This window comes from Salvelinus fontinalis, chromosome 9 (assembly GCF_029448725.1).
Source record: "Salvelinus fontinalis isolate EN_2023a chromosome 9, ASM2944872v1, whole genome shotgun sequence".
NCBI lineage: Eukaryota > Metazoa > Chordata > Actinopteri > Salmoniformes > Salmonidae > Salvelinus > Salvelinus fontinalis.
The window spans coordinates 36,159,876-36,175,597 of NC_074673.1; the positions used below are offsets into that span (position 1 = coordinate 36,159,876).

The 15,722-nt window shown below is 46.2% G+C and overlaps 1 protein-coding gene across 2 annotated transcripts in view; it reads left to right on the forward strand.

The window, feature by feature from the left end:
• LOC129862497 (N-terminal EF-hand calcium-binding protein 2-like) overlaps nt 1–15,722 on the forward strand; it is a 169,651-nt gene that overhangs the window by 129,773 nt on the left and 24,156 nt on the right. For both annotated transcript variants that reach the window (XM_055934230.1, XM_055934231.1), the window contains exon 8: nt 6,412–6,491. In XM_055934230.1, coding sequence (XP_055790205.1) covers nt 6,412–6,491 — 80 coding nt within the window. The remainder of the gene's footprint in view (nt 1–6,411; nt 6,492–15,722) is intronic.

Here is a 15,722-nt window from a genome sequence, read left to right on the forward strand (position 1 = left end):
GTCAATCACACTTCTGTGAAATCAAACTGTCCACTTAGGAAGCAACACTGATTGACAATAAATTTCACATGCTGTTGTGCAAATGGAATAGACAAAAGGTGGAAATTATAGGCAATTAACAAGACACCCCCAAAAAAGGAACGGATCTGCAGGTGGTGACCACAGACCACTTCTCAGTTCCTATGCTTCCTGGCTAATGTTTTGGTCACTTTTGAATGCTGGCGGTGCTCTCACTCTAGTGGTAGCATGAGACGGAGTCTACAACCCACACAAGTGGCTCAAGTAGTGCAGTTCATCCAGGATGGCACACCAATGCGAGCTGTGGCAAAAAGGTTTGCTGTGTCTGTCAGCGTAGTGTCCAGAGCATGGAGGCGCTACCAGGAGACAGGCCAGTACATCAGGAGACGTGGAGGAGGCCGTAGAAGGGCAACAACCCAGCAGCAGGACTGCTACCTCCGCCTTTGTGCAAGGAGGTGAGCTGCCAGAGCCCTGCAAAATGACCTCCAGCAGGCCACAAATGTGCATGTGTCAGCATATGGTCTCACAAGGTGTCTGAGGATCTCATCTCGGTACCTATTGGCAGTCAGGCTACCTCTGGCGAGCACATGGAGGGCTGTGCGGCCCCACAAAGAAATGCCACCCCACACCATGACTGACCCATCGCCAAACCGGTCATGCTGGAGGATGTTGCAGGCAGCAGAACGTTCTCCACGGCGTCTCCAGACTCTGTCACGTCTGTCACATGTGCTCATGTGCTCAGTGTGAACCTGCTTTCATCTGTGAAGAGCACAGGGCGCCAGTGGCGAATTTGCCAATCTTGGTGTTCTCTGGCAAATGCCAAACGTCCTGCACGGTGTTGGGCTGTAAGCACAACCCCCACCTGTGGACGTCGGGTCCTCATACCACCCTCATGGAGTCTGTTTCTGACCGTTTGAGCAGACACATGCACATTTGTGGCCTGCTGGAGGTCATTTTGCAGGGCTCTGGCAGTGCTCCTCTTGCTCAAAGGCGGAGGTAGCAGTCCTGCTGCTGGGTTGTTGCCCTCCTACGGCCTCCTCCACGTCTCCTGATGTACTGGTGTCACGATCGTGTGGCGGATTGACGGACCAAAATGCAGCTTTTGGAAAATAAGCCATCTTCTTTATTAAACACAACACGAAGATGAACACGACACAAAAACTCTATACAAAATAACAAAACAACAAAACGACCGTGAAGCTACAAACGTTGTGCACATACAAACAGGCTACAAACGTTCTTACATAGACAATTACCCACAACCAATGAGAGCCTATGGCTACCCTAAATAAGGCTCCCAATCAGAGACAACCGAAATCAGCTGTCTCTAATTGGGAACTCATTCAGGTAACCATAGACTCTCCTAGATAACTAACCAACATAGACAACTCTAGACATATACACTCAACACAAAACCATCTACTACACCCCATAACCCCTTTACCAAATAAACACCCAAAACCAACAAAACATAAACATTCCCCATGTCACACCCTGACCTAACTAAAATAATAAAGAAAACAAAGAATAATAAGGCCAGGGCGTGACATAACCCCCCCCCTTGAGGCGCGAACTCCGGGCGCACCATACACAGTCTAGGGGAGGGTCTGGGTGGGCTCCCCTCCACGGTGGCGGCTCCGGCTCTGGTCGTAGTCCCCACGTCACCACAGTACCTAACCACCTCCTAGGCTTCCTCCAAACGACCCCCCTCCACATTAACCCCATTGCATTAAGGGGGAGTTCCGGACTAAGGGACAGCTCCGGACTAAGGACCAGTACCAGGGTAAGGGGCAGTACTAGGGTCAGGGACAGTACCAGGGTCAGGGGCAGTACCAGGGTAAGGGGCAGCACCAGGGTAAGGGGCAGCACCAGGGTAAGGGGCAGCACCAGGGGAAGGGGCAGCTCCGGACTGAGGAATGGCAGCTCCGGACTGAGGGACTGCAGCTCCGGACTGAGGGACTGCAGCTCCGGACTGAGGGACTGCAGCTCCGGACTGAGGGACGGCCCATGGCTGGCTGACAGATCTGGCTGCTCATGGCTGGCTAACGGATCTGGCTGCTCATGGCTGGCTAACTGATCTGGCTGCTCATGGCTGGCTGACGGATCTGGCTGCTCATGGCTGGCTGACGGATCTGGCTGCTCATGGCTAGCTGACGGATCTGGCTGCTCATGGCTAGCTGACGGATCTGGCTGCTCATGGCTAGCTGACGGATCTGGCTGCTCATGGCTAGCTGACGGATCTGGCTGCTCATGGCTAGCTGACGGATCTGGCTGCTCATGGCTGGCTGACGGATCTGGCTGCTCATGGCTGGCTGACGGATCTGGCTGCTCATGGCTAGCTGACGGATCTGGCTGCTCATGGCTGGCTGACGGATCTGGCTGCTCATGGCCGGCTGACTGATCTGGCTGCTCCTGTCTGGTTGGCGGCTCTGGCAGATCCTGTCTGGTTGGCGGCTCTGGCAGATCCTGTCTGGTTGGCGGCTCTGGCAGATCCTGTCTGACGGACGGCTCTAGCGGCTCCTGTCTGGCTGGCGGCTCTAGCGGCTCCTGTCTGGCGGACGGCTCAGTGGGCTCATGGCAGACGGGCGGCTTTGCAGGCTCATGGCAGACGGGCGACTTTGCAGGCTCATGGCAGACGGATGGCTCAGATGGCGCTGGGGAGACGGATGGCTCAGATGGCGCTGGGGAGACGGATGGCTCAGATGGCGCTGGGGAGACGGGCAGTTCAGTCATTGCTGTGCAGACGGCAGACTCCTGCCGGCTGAGGCGCACTGTAGGCCTGGTGCGTGGTGCCGGGACTGGTGGCACCGGGCTGGGGACACGCATCTCAGGGCTAGTGCGGGGAGCAGGAACAGGGCATACTGGACCCTGGGGACGCACATTAGGCCTAGTGCGTGGGGCCGGAACTGGTGGTACCGGACTGGGGACACGCATCTCAGGGCTAATGCGGGGAGCAGCAACAGGATGCACAGGACTCTGGAGACGCACAAGAGGCTTAGTGCGTGGTGCCGGAATTGGTGATACCGGGCTGGAGACACGCACCATAGGACGAGTGCGTGGAGGAGGAACAGGGCTCTGGAGACACACTGGAAGCCTGTTACGTGGTGTAGGCACTGGTGGCACTGAACTGGGGCGGGGAGGTGGCGCCGGAAATACCGGACCGTGCAGGCGTATTGGCTCCCTTGAGCATTGAGCCTGACCAACCTTACCTGGTTGAATGCTCCCCGTTGCCCAACCAGTGCGGGGAGGTGGAATAACCCGCACCGGGCTATGTAGGCGAACCGGGGACACCATGCGTAAGGCTGGTGCCATGTAAACCGGCCCGAGGAGACGCACTGGTGGCCAGATATGTAGGGCCGGCTTCATGACATCCGGCTCAATACTCAATCTAGCCCTGCCAGTGCGGGGAGGTGGAATAACCCGCACCGGGCTATGCACACGTACAGGAGACACCGTGCGCTCTACTGCGTAACACGGTGTCTGCCCGTACTCTCGCTCTCCACGGTAATTACAGGGAGTAGGCGCAGGTTTCCTACCTGACTTCGCCACTCTCCCTTTAAGCCCCCCCCAAAGAAATTTTTTGGGTTTTCCCACAGGCTTCCTACCGCTTCGTCGTGCTGCCTCCATTCGCCGGTATCCCTCCTCGCACTGCGCCAGAGAATCCCAGGCGGGCTCCGGCACTCTCCCTGGGTTGATCGCCCACCTGTCGATCTCCTCCCACGTAGTGTAACCCAGATCCTTTGTAGGTTCCTTTTCCTGCCTCCGAGCTAGCTCCTCATATCGCCGCCTCTCTGCTTTCGCTGCCTCCAGCTCAGCTTTGGGGCGGTTATATTCTCCTGGTACCTCCCGGTCTAAAATTTCCTCCCATGTCCATAAATCCTTGTATTGCTCCTGTTGCCGCTGGTCATGCCGCTTGGTCCTATGGTGGGTAATTCTGTCACGATCGTGTGGCGGATTGACGGACCAAAATGCAGCTTTTGGAAAATAAGCCATCTTCTTTATTAAACACAACACGAAGATGAACACGACACAAAAACTCTATACAAAATAACAAAACAACAAAACGACCGTGAAGCTACAAACGTTGTGCACATACAAACAGGCTACAAACGTTCTTACATAGACAATTACCCACAACCAATGAGAGCCTATGGCTACCCTAAATAAGGCTCCCAATCAGAGACAACCGAAATCAGCTGTCTCTAATTGGGAACTCATTCAGGTAACCATAGACTCTCCTAGATAACTAACCAACATAGACAACTCTAGACATATACACTCAACACAAAACCATCTACTACACCCCATAACCCCTTTACCAAATAAACACCCAAAACCAACAAAACATAAACATTCCCCATGTCACACCCGGACCTAACTAAAATAATAAAGAAAACAAAGAATAATAAGGCCAGGGCGTGACAACTGGCCTGTCTCCTGGTAGCGCCTCCATGCTCTGGACACTACGCTGACAGACACAGCAAACCTTCTTGCCACAGCTCGCATTGATGTGCCATCCTGGATGAGCTGCACTACCTGAGCCACTTGTGTGGGTTGCAGACTCCGTCTCATGCTATCACTAGAGTGAGAGCACCGCCAGCATTCAAAAGTGACCAAAACATCAGCCAGGAAGCACAGGAATGAGAGGTGGTCTGTGGTCACCACCTGCAGAATCACTCCTTTTTTGGGGGTGTCTTGTTAATTGCCTATAATTTCCACCTTTTGTCTATTCCATTTGCACAACAGCATGTGAAATTTATTGTCAATCAGTGTTGCTTCCTAAGTGGACAGTTTGATTTCACAGAAGTGTGATTGACTTGGAGTTACATTGTGTTGTTTAAGTGTTCCCTTTATTTTTTTGAGCAGTGTATTTTTCCTACAGTTGTTCCTGCTATATTGCAATATCCCTCTTTTTTTATCATGGCAGACAAAACATTCTTGTTGCAGAATCTGTCTGTGCTCTCTCTTCACTGATCAGGGAATACCTTGCCAGTGAATGTGCTAAATTTAAACATTCATGCTGATCAGATTTGTGGAACTGCCTCCTTGCAGGACAATATGACACTATGGGAGAAATTTGTTTTTAAGTAGGTAACATTGTTCAATGTTACCTGAGTCAAGCCACATTCCTCCATGCATTTTGACAAGGGTGTACTTGTGCTTGTGAGTGTGCAGGCATCAGTGTGTGGAATTAAAATGTTCCTGCGAAAATGTTCCTGCCATATGTTGGACAGTATGCTAAGGTAGCTGCACATAGGAGATGGCTGTCTGTTGTTAGCATTGCCAGTCAGGAATAATGACAGCTCTCCTGTGTATGACAGAGAGCATGCTCAAACAGCATGGACAGCCATTCAGCCCCAACTGACCAAATGTGCCTGCTATGTGCATGCTTCAAACGTCTCTATGGTTAAGGCTGGTAGGTTCCAAGATGCCACAGCCCCTCTAAGCTCTGTGCTTCTGTGGTAAGCTCATCGACACAGGGGGAAGTGTCATCCTCTAATTGGCTTGGCACCTTGAGAGGTGATGATTTTAAAGAGCAGAAAGCCCTTTTCCACCATTAATTGGTTATGTTGCATCACATAGAGGGGAGAAGAATGGAAGGATTAATATTATTGGCCTTCCTATTCATTTCTGCCTCACTGAGGCCTTTTATCACAGGGCCTCTCAGTGTGTTTCATTCTATTGTCATAGTCGTCCTGGCTGTGCCTTTACTGCACACACTATTATCCAGGGTGACTCACAAAGGCAAAGCTAATCACAAGAACCAAGTACGTTAGGATAGAATGTGTTATTGCTTTCTACACAGAGCTGAAAATCAATAAAGGCCTCTTCTCTGCTGAGGCACAAGGTATATATTTCAATGTCAAACCTTGAATGGTCATGATTTTTCCTGATTAACACATTTTATTCCCTATTTATCACACCTGGTTGGAACTCTTTAATTGTCACGTCTGCTCCGGCTCTTCCCCTCCCCCTGGCGCTTGAGGGCGCCAGAATGCCTTGCATCACTCACTCCTGCCATCCATCACGTACACCTGCCTTTCCTCGTCACGCGCATCAGCGTTATTGGACTCACCTGGACTCTCTTATCACCTGTTCATTTCCTCCCCTATATGTGTCAGTTCCCCAGCTCTGTTCCCCCCTTCTGCATTGATTGTTTTTCTGTTTGCTAGGCTGTTTATGTCTCGTTCCATGTCCGTTATTTATTAAATGTTACTCCCCGTACCTGCTTCGTCTCTCCAGCGTCATCCTTGTGATAGATCGTGACATTAATTGCCTCAAATATTCATAGACTCTGGAGGAAAAGATCTATACCATAAAATGTGTTGAATGCTGAGAATGTGTAGGCTTCAGGTGTTGAATGCTGGGAGTGTGTTGGCTCTGTTCTATCAGGGGTGGTGGAGGTAAGGAAAGAGACGCTGGAGGCACAGATCAACCGACTAGCTGAGCTGATTGGACGCCTTGAGAACAAGGTAAGAACACCCACCCTGCTCAAAAAAAGTATTGTAATAAAATACAAAAAATACACTAAACAAAAATACAAATGCAACATATAAAGTGTAGGTCCTATGATTCATGAGCTGAAATAAAAGATCCCAGAAATGTTCCATTCGCATAAAAAGCTTATTTCTATCAAATTGTGTGTACAATTTTGTTTACATCCCTGTTAGTGAGCATTTCTCCTTTGCCAAGATAATCCATCCACCTGACAGGTGTGGATTATCAAGAAGCTGATTAAACAGCATGGTCATTACACAGGTCCACCTTGTGCTGGGAACAACAACAGGCCACTCTAAAATGTGCAGTTTTATCACACAACACAATGCCAACAATATTGCAAGTTTTGCGGGAACGTACAATTGGAATGCTGATTGCAGGAATGTTCACCAGAGCTGTTGCCAGAGAATTTAATGTTCATTTCTCTACCATACATTGTTTGAGAAAATTTGACAGTACGTCCAACAGGACTCACAACCACAGACCATGTGGTTGCCCAGGACCTCCACAACCCTGCTTCTTCACCTGCGGGATCGTCTGAGACCAGCCACACAGACAGCTGATGAAACTGTGGGTTTGCACAACCAAAGAATTTCTGCACAAACTGTCAGAAACTATCTCAGGGAAGCTCATCTGTGTGCTCGTCATCCGCACAAGGGTCTTGACCTGACGGTTTGGCAGTTTGGCATCATAACCGACAGTGGGCAAATGCTCACCTTCAATGGCCACTGTCACGATGAATCCCGGTTTCAACTGTATCGGGCAGATGTCAACGTTGTGAACAGAGTGCCCCATGGTGGTGGTGGGGTTATGGTATGGGCAGGCATAAGTCACTGACAGCTAACACAATTGCATTTTATCAATGGAAATTTGAATGCACCGAGATACTGTGACAAGATCCTGAGGCCCATTGTTGTGCCATTCATCTGCCGCCATCACCTCATGTTTCAGCATGGTAATGCACGGCCCCATGTCACAAGGATCTGTACACAATTCCTAGAAGCTGAAAATGTCCCAGATCTTCTATGGCCTGCACACTCAACAGACATGTCACCCATTGAGCATGTTTGGGATGCTCTGCATCAACATGTACAACAGCGTGTTCCAGTTCCCGCCAATATCCAGCAATTTTGCATAGCCAGCGAAGAAGAGATGGACAACATTCCACAGGCCACAATCAACAACCAGATCAACTCTATGTGAAGAAGATGTGTCTCGCTGCATGAGGCTAATGGTGGTCACACCAGATACTGACTGGTTTTCTGATCTATGCCCCTACCTTTGTTTTTAATCCATATATTAAGGCCTAATGAATGTATTTAAATTGACTGATTTCCTTATATGAACTGTAACTCAGTAAAATCTTTGAAATTGTTGCATGTTGTGTTATCTTAGAAAATGCCGTTTGTATTTTCTACTTCGGCATGATCAGCTCAGAAATTGATGACTACAAACTTGAAATCACTGATTATCATCACAATTTAGCCCACCCCAGTCATAGACTGTTCTCTCTACTACCGCATGGCAAGCGGTACCGGAGTGCCAAGTCTAGGACAAAAAGGCTTCTCAACAGTTTTTACCCCCAAGCCATAAGACTCCTGAACAGGTAATCAAATGGCTACTCAGACTATTTGCATTGTGTGCCCCCCCCAACCCCTCTTTTACGCTGCTGCTACTCTCTGTTTATCATATATGTATAGTTTTAACTATACAGCTTTAACTATACATTCATGTACATACTACCTCAATCAGCCCGACTAACCGGTGTCTGTATGTAGCCTCGCTACTTTTATAGCCTCGCTACTGTATATAGCCTGTCTTTTTACTGTTGTTTTATTTCTTTACTTACCTATTGTTCACCTAACACCTTTTTTGCACTATTGGTTAGAGCCTGTAAGTAAGCATTTCACTGTAAGGTCTACACCTGTTGTTTTCAGCGCACATGACAAATAAACTTTGATTTGATTTGACTGATTGAATCTCCTGGACAGCTGTCGTGAGTAGCCTAATTTCATTCCATTGGCTATTGTCCATTTTACTTTGACCTGTCCTGTTTATAGGATGTGGTGTGTTTGTCAACATGTTCATTCATAATTCACATTGAAGAACATTTTTATTTGATAGGACGCCATTTAGGCTATTTAATCAGAAACACTCATGATGTCAAAAGTGTCTCATGACATTATCATAAATTTGGTCGTCCTGTAGGCTACAGAAAAGGCCACAGAGGCTATATAGTATTTATACTGTATAGGCTCCTACATGATTTATGTTAGATGACTTTGACCGAGCGTTGGTGGAGCTCCGCAGGTCTGCGTCTCTAACAACAGTAACATGGAGATGTGCGCTGGGCATGGACAAGATAAATGTTTCGCGCCCTGCCTTTGGCAAAGTGGACACTGCTTATCATGGGGCAGCATCACCACTCACCTTAATAGCCCATATGTCACTGGGTGAATAATGTTTTCATTGTTTTGGCCAGAATTATGTGAGGTGATATGTGTTGTTGGAGGTGCGTCTTGGTCAATTTAGCTTGTTAAATGCCACCCTCGTCAATCTGCTGCCCTAAGAGGCTGCCTAATCATGCCTAATGGGCAGGCCATCCCTGATAGAACCAATCTCTAGCACATCCCATGGCTGCTCGCTAGCGCATCTCCAACAGGTCAGACTCGCTCAAGTGGAACAAACTTAAATTTGTGCCTTTTTCAATGCTGATTTGAATGTCATTGAGAAAACAGAGAAGTGTCAAAGATTTTTTTTCACAAACATCCTTTCTGAATTTAAAAGTAATAGTCGAAGTAATCATCTAGTTTTTCAAAAGTATCTGTAAACTGATTACAATATTTTTTTGCTGGTAATGTAATGGATTACAGTTTTTTGTAATCCCTTACATAATCCGTTACTCTCCAACCCTGATCTGCTAAATATGTGTATGTGACCAATAAAATTTGATTTGATTTGATTTTACTTGAGGGCCGAAAAACTGGGACCTGGGAAACTAGGTGAGTGCAAAAACAACAGGTAGAATCAAAAAACAGAAGTGTTCAGTAAGGACCAAAATTGTACAATACATTTTTTCTGGCACTCCAAAATGTGATGTTGTGCTCCTAGCTTTTCAAAGTAGGGAGCACTGGGCCTCCCGAGTGGCGCAGTGTTCTAAGGCACTGCATCGCAGTACTTGAGGCGTCACTACAGACCCAGGTTCGATCCCGGGCTGTGTCGCAGCTGGGTGCGACTGGGAGACCCATGAGGCAGCGCACAATTGTCCCAGCGTCGTTGGTTGTGTCCAAACGTTTGACTGGTACTGTATCTGTAGTAGAAAGTGATGGGTTAGAAGAAGCCTAAATAGCCAAGCCATAAAGTAAAATGTAACATCCATATATGGCAAGCTATGTAAACTTTAACATTGATTTATCCTGCAACAGATGTCATTCAAGTTGGTAATATACATGTTTGTCTTCTCTTAAGGGGAAAGTAACCTAAAAGTAACAGAATGTAGTCATATTACGTTACTGAGTTTGGATAATCCAAAAGTTACATTGCTGATTACAATTTTGGACAGGTAACTGTGACTGATTACATTTAGAAAGTAACCTACCCAACCCTGTAGCAGATGTTATTGCGGGTGTAGAGAAATGCTTGTGTTCCAAGCTCCAACAGTGCAGAAATATCTAACTATTCACAACAATATACACAAATATAAAAGCAAAATAAGTCGGAGGTTTACATGCACTTAGGTTGGAGTCATTAAAACTTGTTTTTCAACCACTCCACAAATTTCTTGTTAACAACTATAGTTTTGGAAAGTCGGTTAGGACATCTACTTTGTGCATGACACAAGTCATTTTTCCAACAATTGTTTACAGACAGATTATTTCACTTATAATTCACTGTATCGCAATTCCAGTGGGTCAGAAGTTTACATACACTAAGTTAACTGTGCCTTTAAACAGCTTGGAAAATTCCAGAAAATGATGTCATGGCTTTAGAAGCTTCTGATAGGCTGATTTCCATAATTTGAGTGGTGGAGGTGTACCTGTGGATGTATTTCAAGGCCTACCTTCAAACTCAGTGCCTCTTTGCTTGACATCATGGGAAAATCAAAAGAAATCAGCCTAGACCTCAGAAAAGAAATTGTAGACCTCCACAAGTCTGGTTCATCCTTGAGAGCAATTTCCAAACGCCTGAAGGTATCACGTTCATCTGTACAAACAATAGTACGCAAGTATAAACACCATGGGACCACACAGCCGTCCTACAGCTCAGGAAGGAGATGCGTTCTGTCTCCTAGAGATGAACGTACTTTGGTGCGAAAAGTGCAAATCAATCCCAGAACAACAGCAAAGGACCTTGTGAAGATGCTGGAGGAAACAGGTACAAAAGTATCTTTATCCACAGTAAAAACGAGTCCTATATCGACATCACCTGAAAGGCCACTCAGCAAGGAAGATGCCACTGCTCCAAAACCGCCATAATAAAAGCCAGAATATGGTTTGCAACTGCACATGAGGACAAAGATCATACTTTTTAGAGAGATGTCCTCTGGTCTGATGAAACAAAAATAGAACTGTTTGGCCATAATGACCATTGTTATGTTTGGAGGAAAAAGGGGGTGGCTTGCATGCCGAAGAACGCCATCCCAACCGTGAAGCACGGGGGTGGCAGCATCATGTTGTGGGGGTGCTTTGCTGCAGGAGGGACTGGTGCACTTCACAAAATAGATGGCATCATGAGGTAGGACAATTATGTAGATATATTGAAGCAACATCTCACGACATCAGTCAGGAAGTTAAAGCTTGGTCGCACATGGGTCTTCCAAATGGACAATGACCCCAAGCATACTTCCAAACTTGTGGCAAAATGGCTTAAGGACAACAAAGTCAAGGTATTGGAGTGGCCATCACAAAGCCTTGACCTCAATCCCATAGAAAATGTTTGGGCAGATCTGAAAAAGTGTGTGCAAGCAAGGAGGCCTACAAACCTGACTCAGTTACACCAGCTCTGTCTGGAGGAATGGGCCAAAATTCACCCAACTTTTTGTGGGGAGCTTGTGGAAGGCTACCTGAAAAGTTTGACCAAAGTTAAACAATTTAAAGGCAATGCTACCAAATACTAATTGAGTGTATGTAAACTTCTGACCCACTGGGAATGTGATGAAAGAAATAAAAGCTGAAATAAATCCTTCTCTCTACTATTGTTCTGGCATTTCACATTCTTACAATAAAGTGGGGATCTTAACTGACCTAAAACAGGGAATTTATACTCAGATTAAATCTCAGGAATTGTGAAAACTGAGTTCAAATGTATTTGGCTAAGGTGTATGTAAACTTCCGACTTCAACTGTAAATATTAGGACAAGCGATGTCGGAGTGTCATTGACTAAAATACAGTAGAATAGAATACAGTATATACCAATGAAATGACTAAAGCAGTTTGTGAACATTATTAAAGTGACTAGTGTTCCGTTATTAAAGTGACCAGTGATTTAATGTCCATGTATATAGGGCAGCAGCCTCTAAGGTGCAGGATTGAGTAACCGGGTGATAGACAGCTAGTGATGGCTATTTAACAGTCTGATGGCCTTGAGATAAAATATGTTTTTCAGTCTCTCGGTCCCAGCTTTGATGCACCTGTACTGACCTCGCCTTCTACTGTGGTCCCGTCAATGTGGATGGGGGCGTGCTCCCTATGCTGTCTCCTGAAGTCCACAATCAGCTCCTTTGTTTTGTGACGTTGACGGAGAGGTTATTTTCCTGGCACCACTCTGCCAGGGCCTTCACCTCCTCCTTGTAAGCTGTCTCTTCATTGTTGGTAATCAGGCCTACTATGGTTGTGTCATCTGCAAACTTGATGATTGAGTTGGATACGTGTGTGGCCAGTCATTGGTGAACAGGGAGTACAAGAGGGGGCTGAGCACGAACCCTTGTGGGGCCCCTGTGTTGAGAATCAGTGGTGGAGGTGTTGTTTCCTACCTTCACCACCTGGGGGCGGCCCGTCAGGAAGTCCAGGACCCAGATGCACAGAGCGGGGTTCAGACTCAGGGCCCCGAGCGTGAATGCTGTTGAAGGCTGAGCTATAGTCAATGAACAGCATTCTTACATATGTGTTCCTCCTGTCCAGATGGGATAGGGTAGTGTGCAGTGCAATGGCGATTGCATCGTCTGTGGATCTATTAGGGCGGTAAGCAAATTGAAGTGGGTCTAGGGTGTCAGGTAAGGTAGAGGTAATATGATCCTTAAAAATTCTCTCAAAGCACTTCATGATGGTAGAAGTGAGTGCTACGTGGCGATAGTCGTTTCGTTCAGTTACCTTTGCTTTCTTGGGTACAGGAACAATGGTGGACATATTGAAGCAAGTGGGGACAGCAGACTGGGATAGAGAAAGATTGAATATGTCCTTAAACACCCCAGCCAGCTGGTCTGCGCATGCTCTGTGAACGTGATAAGGGATTCCATCTTGGCCTGCAGCCTTGCGAGGGTTTAACACGCTTAAATGTCTTACTCACATCGGCTGTGGAGAACGAAAGCCCACAGTCCTTGGGAGCAGGCCGCGTTGATGGCACTGTGGTATCCTCAAAGCGGGCGAAGAAGGTTTTTAGCTTGTCTGGAAGCAAGACGTTGGTGTCCGCGACATGGCTGGTTTTCCCTTTATAATCCGGGATTGTCTGTAGACCCTGCCACATACATCTCGTGTCTGAGTCGTTGAATTGTGACTCCACTTTGTCTCTGTACTGACGTTTTGCCTGTTTGATTGCCTTACGGAGCAAATATCTACACTGTTTTTTATTCAACCATATTCCCAGTCACCTTGCCATGGTTAAATGCAGTGGTTCGTGCTTTCAGTTTAACGCGAATGCAGCCATCTATCCATGGGTTTCTGGTTTGGGTAGGTTTTAATAGTCACAGTTGAAACAACATCCCCTATACACTTCCTGATGAACTCAGTCACCGTGTCCATGTATACATCAATGTTATTCTCCGAGGCTACCCAGAACATATCCCAGTCCGCGTGATCAAAACAATCTTGAAGCATGGATTCTGATTAGTCAGACCAGCATTGAATAGACCTTAGCACGAGTACTTCCTTTTTGAGTTTCTGCCTATAGGAATGGAGGAGAAAAATGGAGTCGTGATCTGATTTTCCAAAGGGAGGGCGGGGAGGGCCTTGTAGGCATCCCGGAAGAGAGAATAGCACTGGTCGAGTGTTTTCCCAGCGTTAGTACTACAGTCAATGTGTTGATAGAACTTCAGTAGCGTTTTCCTCAAATTTGCTTTGTTAAAATCCTCAGCTACAATAAATGTTGCCTTAGGATATGTGGTTTGCATAAACTCCAGTGTAGTTCCTTGAGGGCCGTCATGGTATCGGCTTGAGGGGGAATATACACAGCTGTGACTATAACCAATGAGAATTATCTTTGGAGGTAATACGGTCGGCATTTGATTGTAAGGTATTCTAGGTCGGGTGAACAAAAGGATTTGGGTTTCTGACCGTTATCAGAATCACACCATGAGTTGTTAATCATGAAACATACACCCCCGCCCTTCTTCTTCCCCGAGAGTTCTTTATTCTTGTCTGCGCGATGTACTGAGAACCCAGCTGGCTATCTGGACAGGTGACAGTATATCTGGAGAGAGCCATGATTCCGGAAAACAGAGTATGTTAGTCCCTGATCTCTGTCTGGATGTAGACCCTCGCCCTGAGCTTGTCTACTTTATTGTCCAGAGACTGAACATTAGCGAGTAATATACTCGGAAGCGGTGGATGGTGTGCCCGCCACCTGAGTCGGATTAGAAGTCCACTCCGAATACCTCTTCTCCGCCGGTGGCATCTTGGAACAGACTCTGGGATAAGTTCAATTGTTCTGGGGGGTGCGAACAAAGAATCCAATTCGGGAAAAACATATTCCTGGTCGTAATGCTGGTGAGTTACCACAGCTCTGATATCCAAAAGTTATTTCCGGATGTATGTAATAACACAAAAAACGTTCTGGGCTAATAATGTAAGAAATAACACACACAAAAAAATAAATACTGCAAAGTTGCTTAGGAGCTAGAAACAGCTGCCATGTCTGTCGGCCCAATCTATTACCCACCAGCACTGACATTGAACAGCCCAGGCCTATATGAATTCTAGCTACTTCTGAAGCACATGTTGTGCCCTCAACTCTTTTGTAACTCTGTAAATAAATTTGTTTATTATAAAAAATGTAAAAATCTTCATAAAAATACTTATCATTGAAATTAAAAAGACATTTGCGGAATATTAGGTTTCTACATTATGTAAAAGCACACATTTGAGATGCATTACATTGAAAATTGTACACTGCCTTTTTAAGAGTGTCAAGTTTGTGACTACAACATGCAAGTGATCAGTCATTCATTTATTCATTACTATGACCATTGTTCTCCTGAAGAAGCTATCCCTTTTCCATTCTTACTGTGCCCCCAAATGTTCAGATATACTACTGGTAAAGTTATCAGGTTGCTAGCTAGCTAGCTAATGAGGTAATTAACTTGACTGAAGAAGATAAAAAAAAAAAAAAGGGTTTTAATAAAAGGTCAAGGGCCATAAAGTCCAAATTGTCTATCTTGTAAAAATTCATGAAAATTATTCATTTAAGGTTAGATTTAGGCTTAATGTTCGCAGTGTGGTTAAGGTTTTAAAAAATCTGATTTTAAGAAGATTAATTGTATAAATAAGTGGGGTTTATGACTTTGTGGCTGTGGGAATTAGTGACAACCTTTTAGAACGGCCCTTGACATGGTTTATGAATGTAAAATGCGTCCCCCCCAATCCGCAATAGGAAGATGGTGGGAAGGGAAGGGATGAGAGAAGAGAGCGAGGGAGAGCGAAAGAAAGAGACAAAGAAAGCAATTATAGAGCCCTGACATCCAAACTATTGCAATATGTCTTGCTATTTCTTTCACTCATCCCTCCCTCTCTCCTTTGCACTCTTCTTCTCCCTCATGCCCTCTCTCCTTCTCCACGCTGTCTTCCCTCACTCATTCCCTCAGGCTTTATCTCTGTCTCTCTCTTTTTCATTCTCTCTCCTCTCTCACTCGCTCCACTCGTTGTCTCTCTCCGTTGCCCGTGTCTTGTATGCAGTGAGCATGGTAGACTAATGGAGTCTCCAGTTAATTGTGTTGTATCTAGCAGGCAGGCAAGTTCTTATTGCAGCAGCTAAGAATAGCTGAACAGTTTTATTC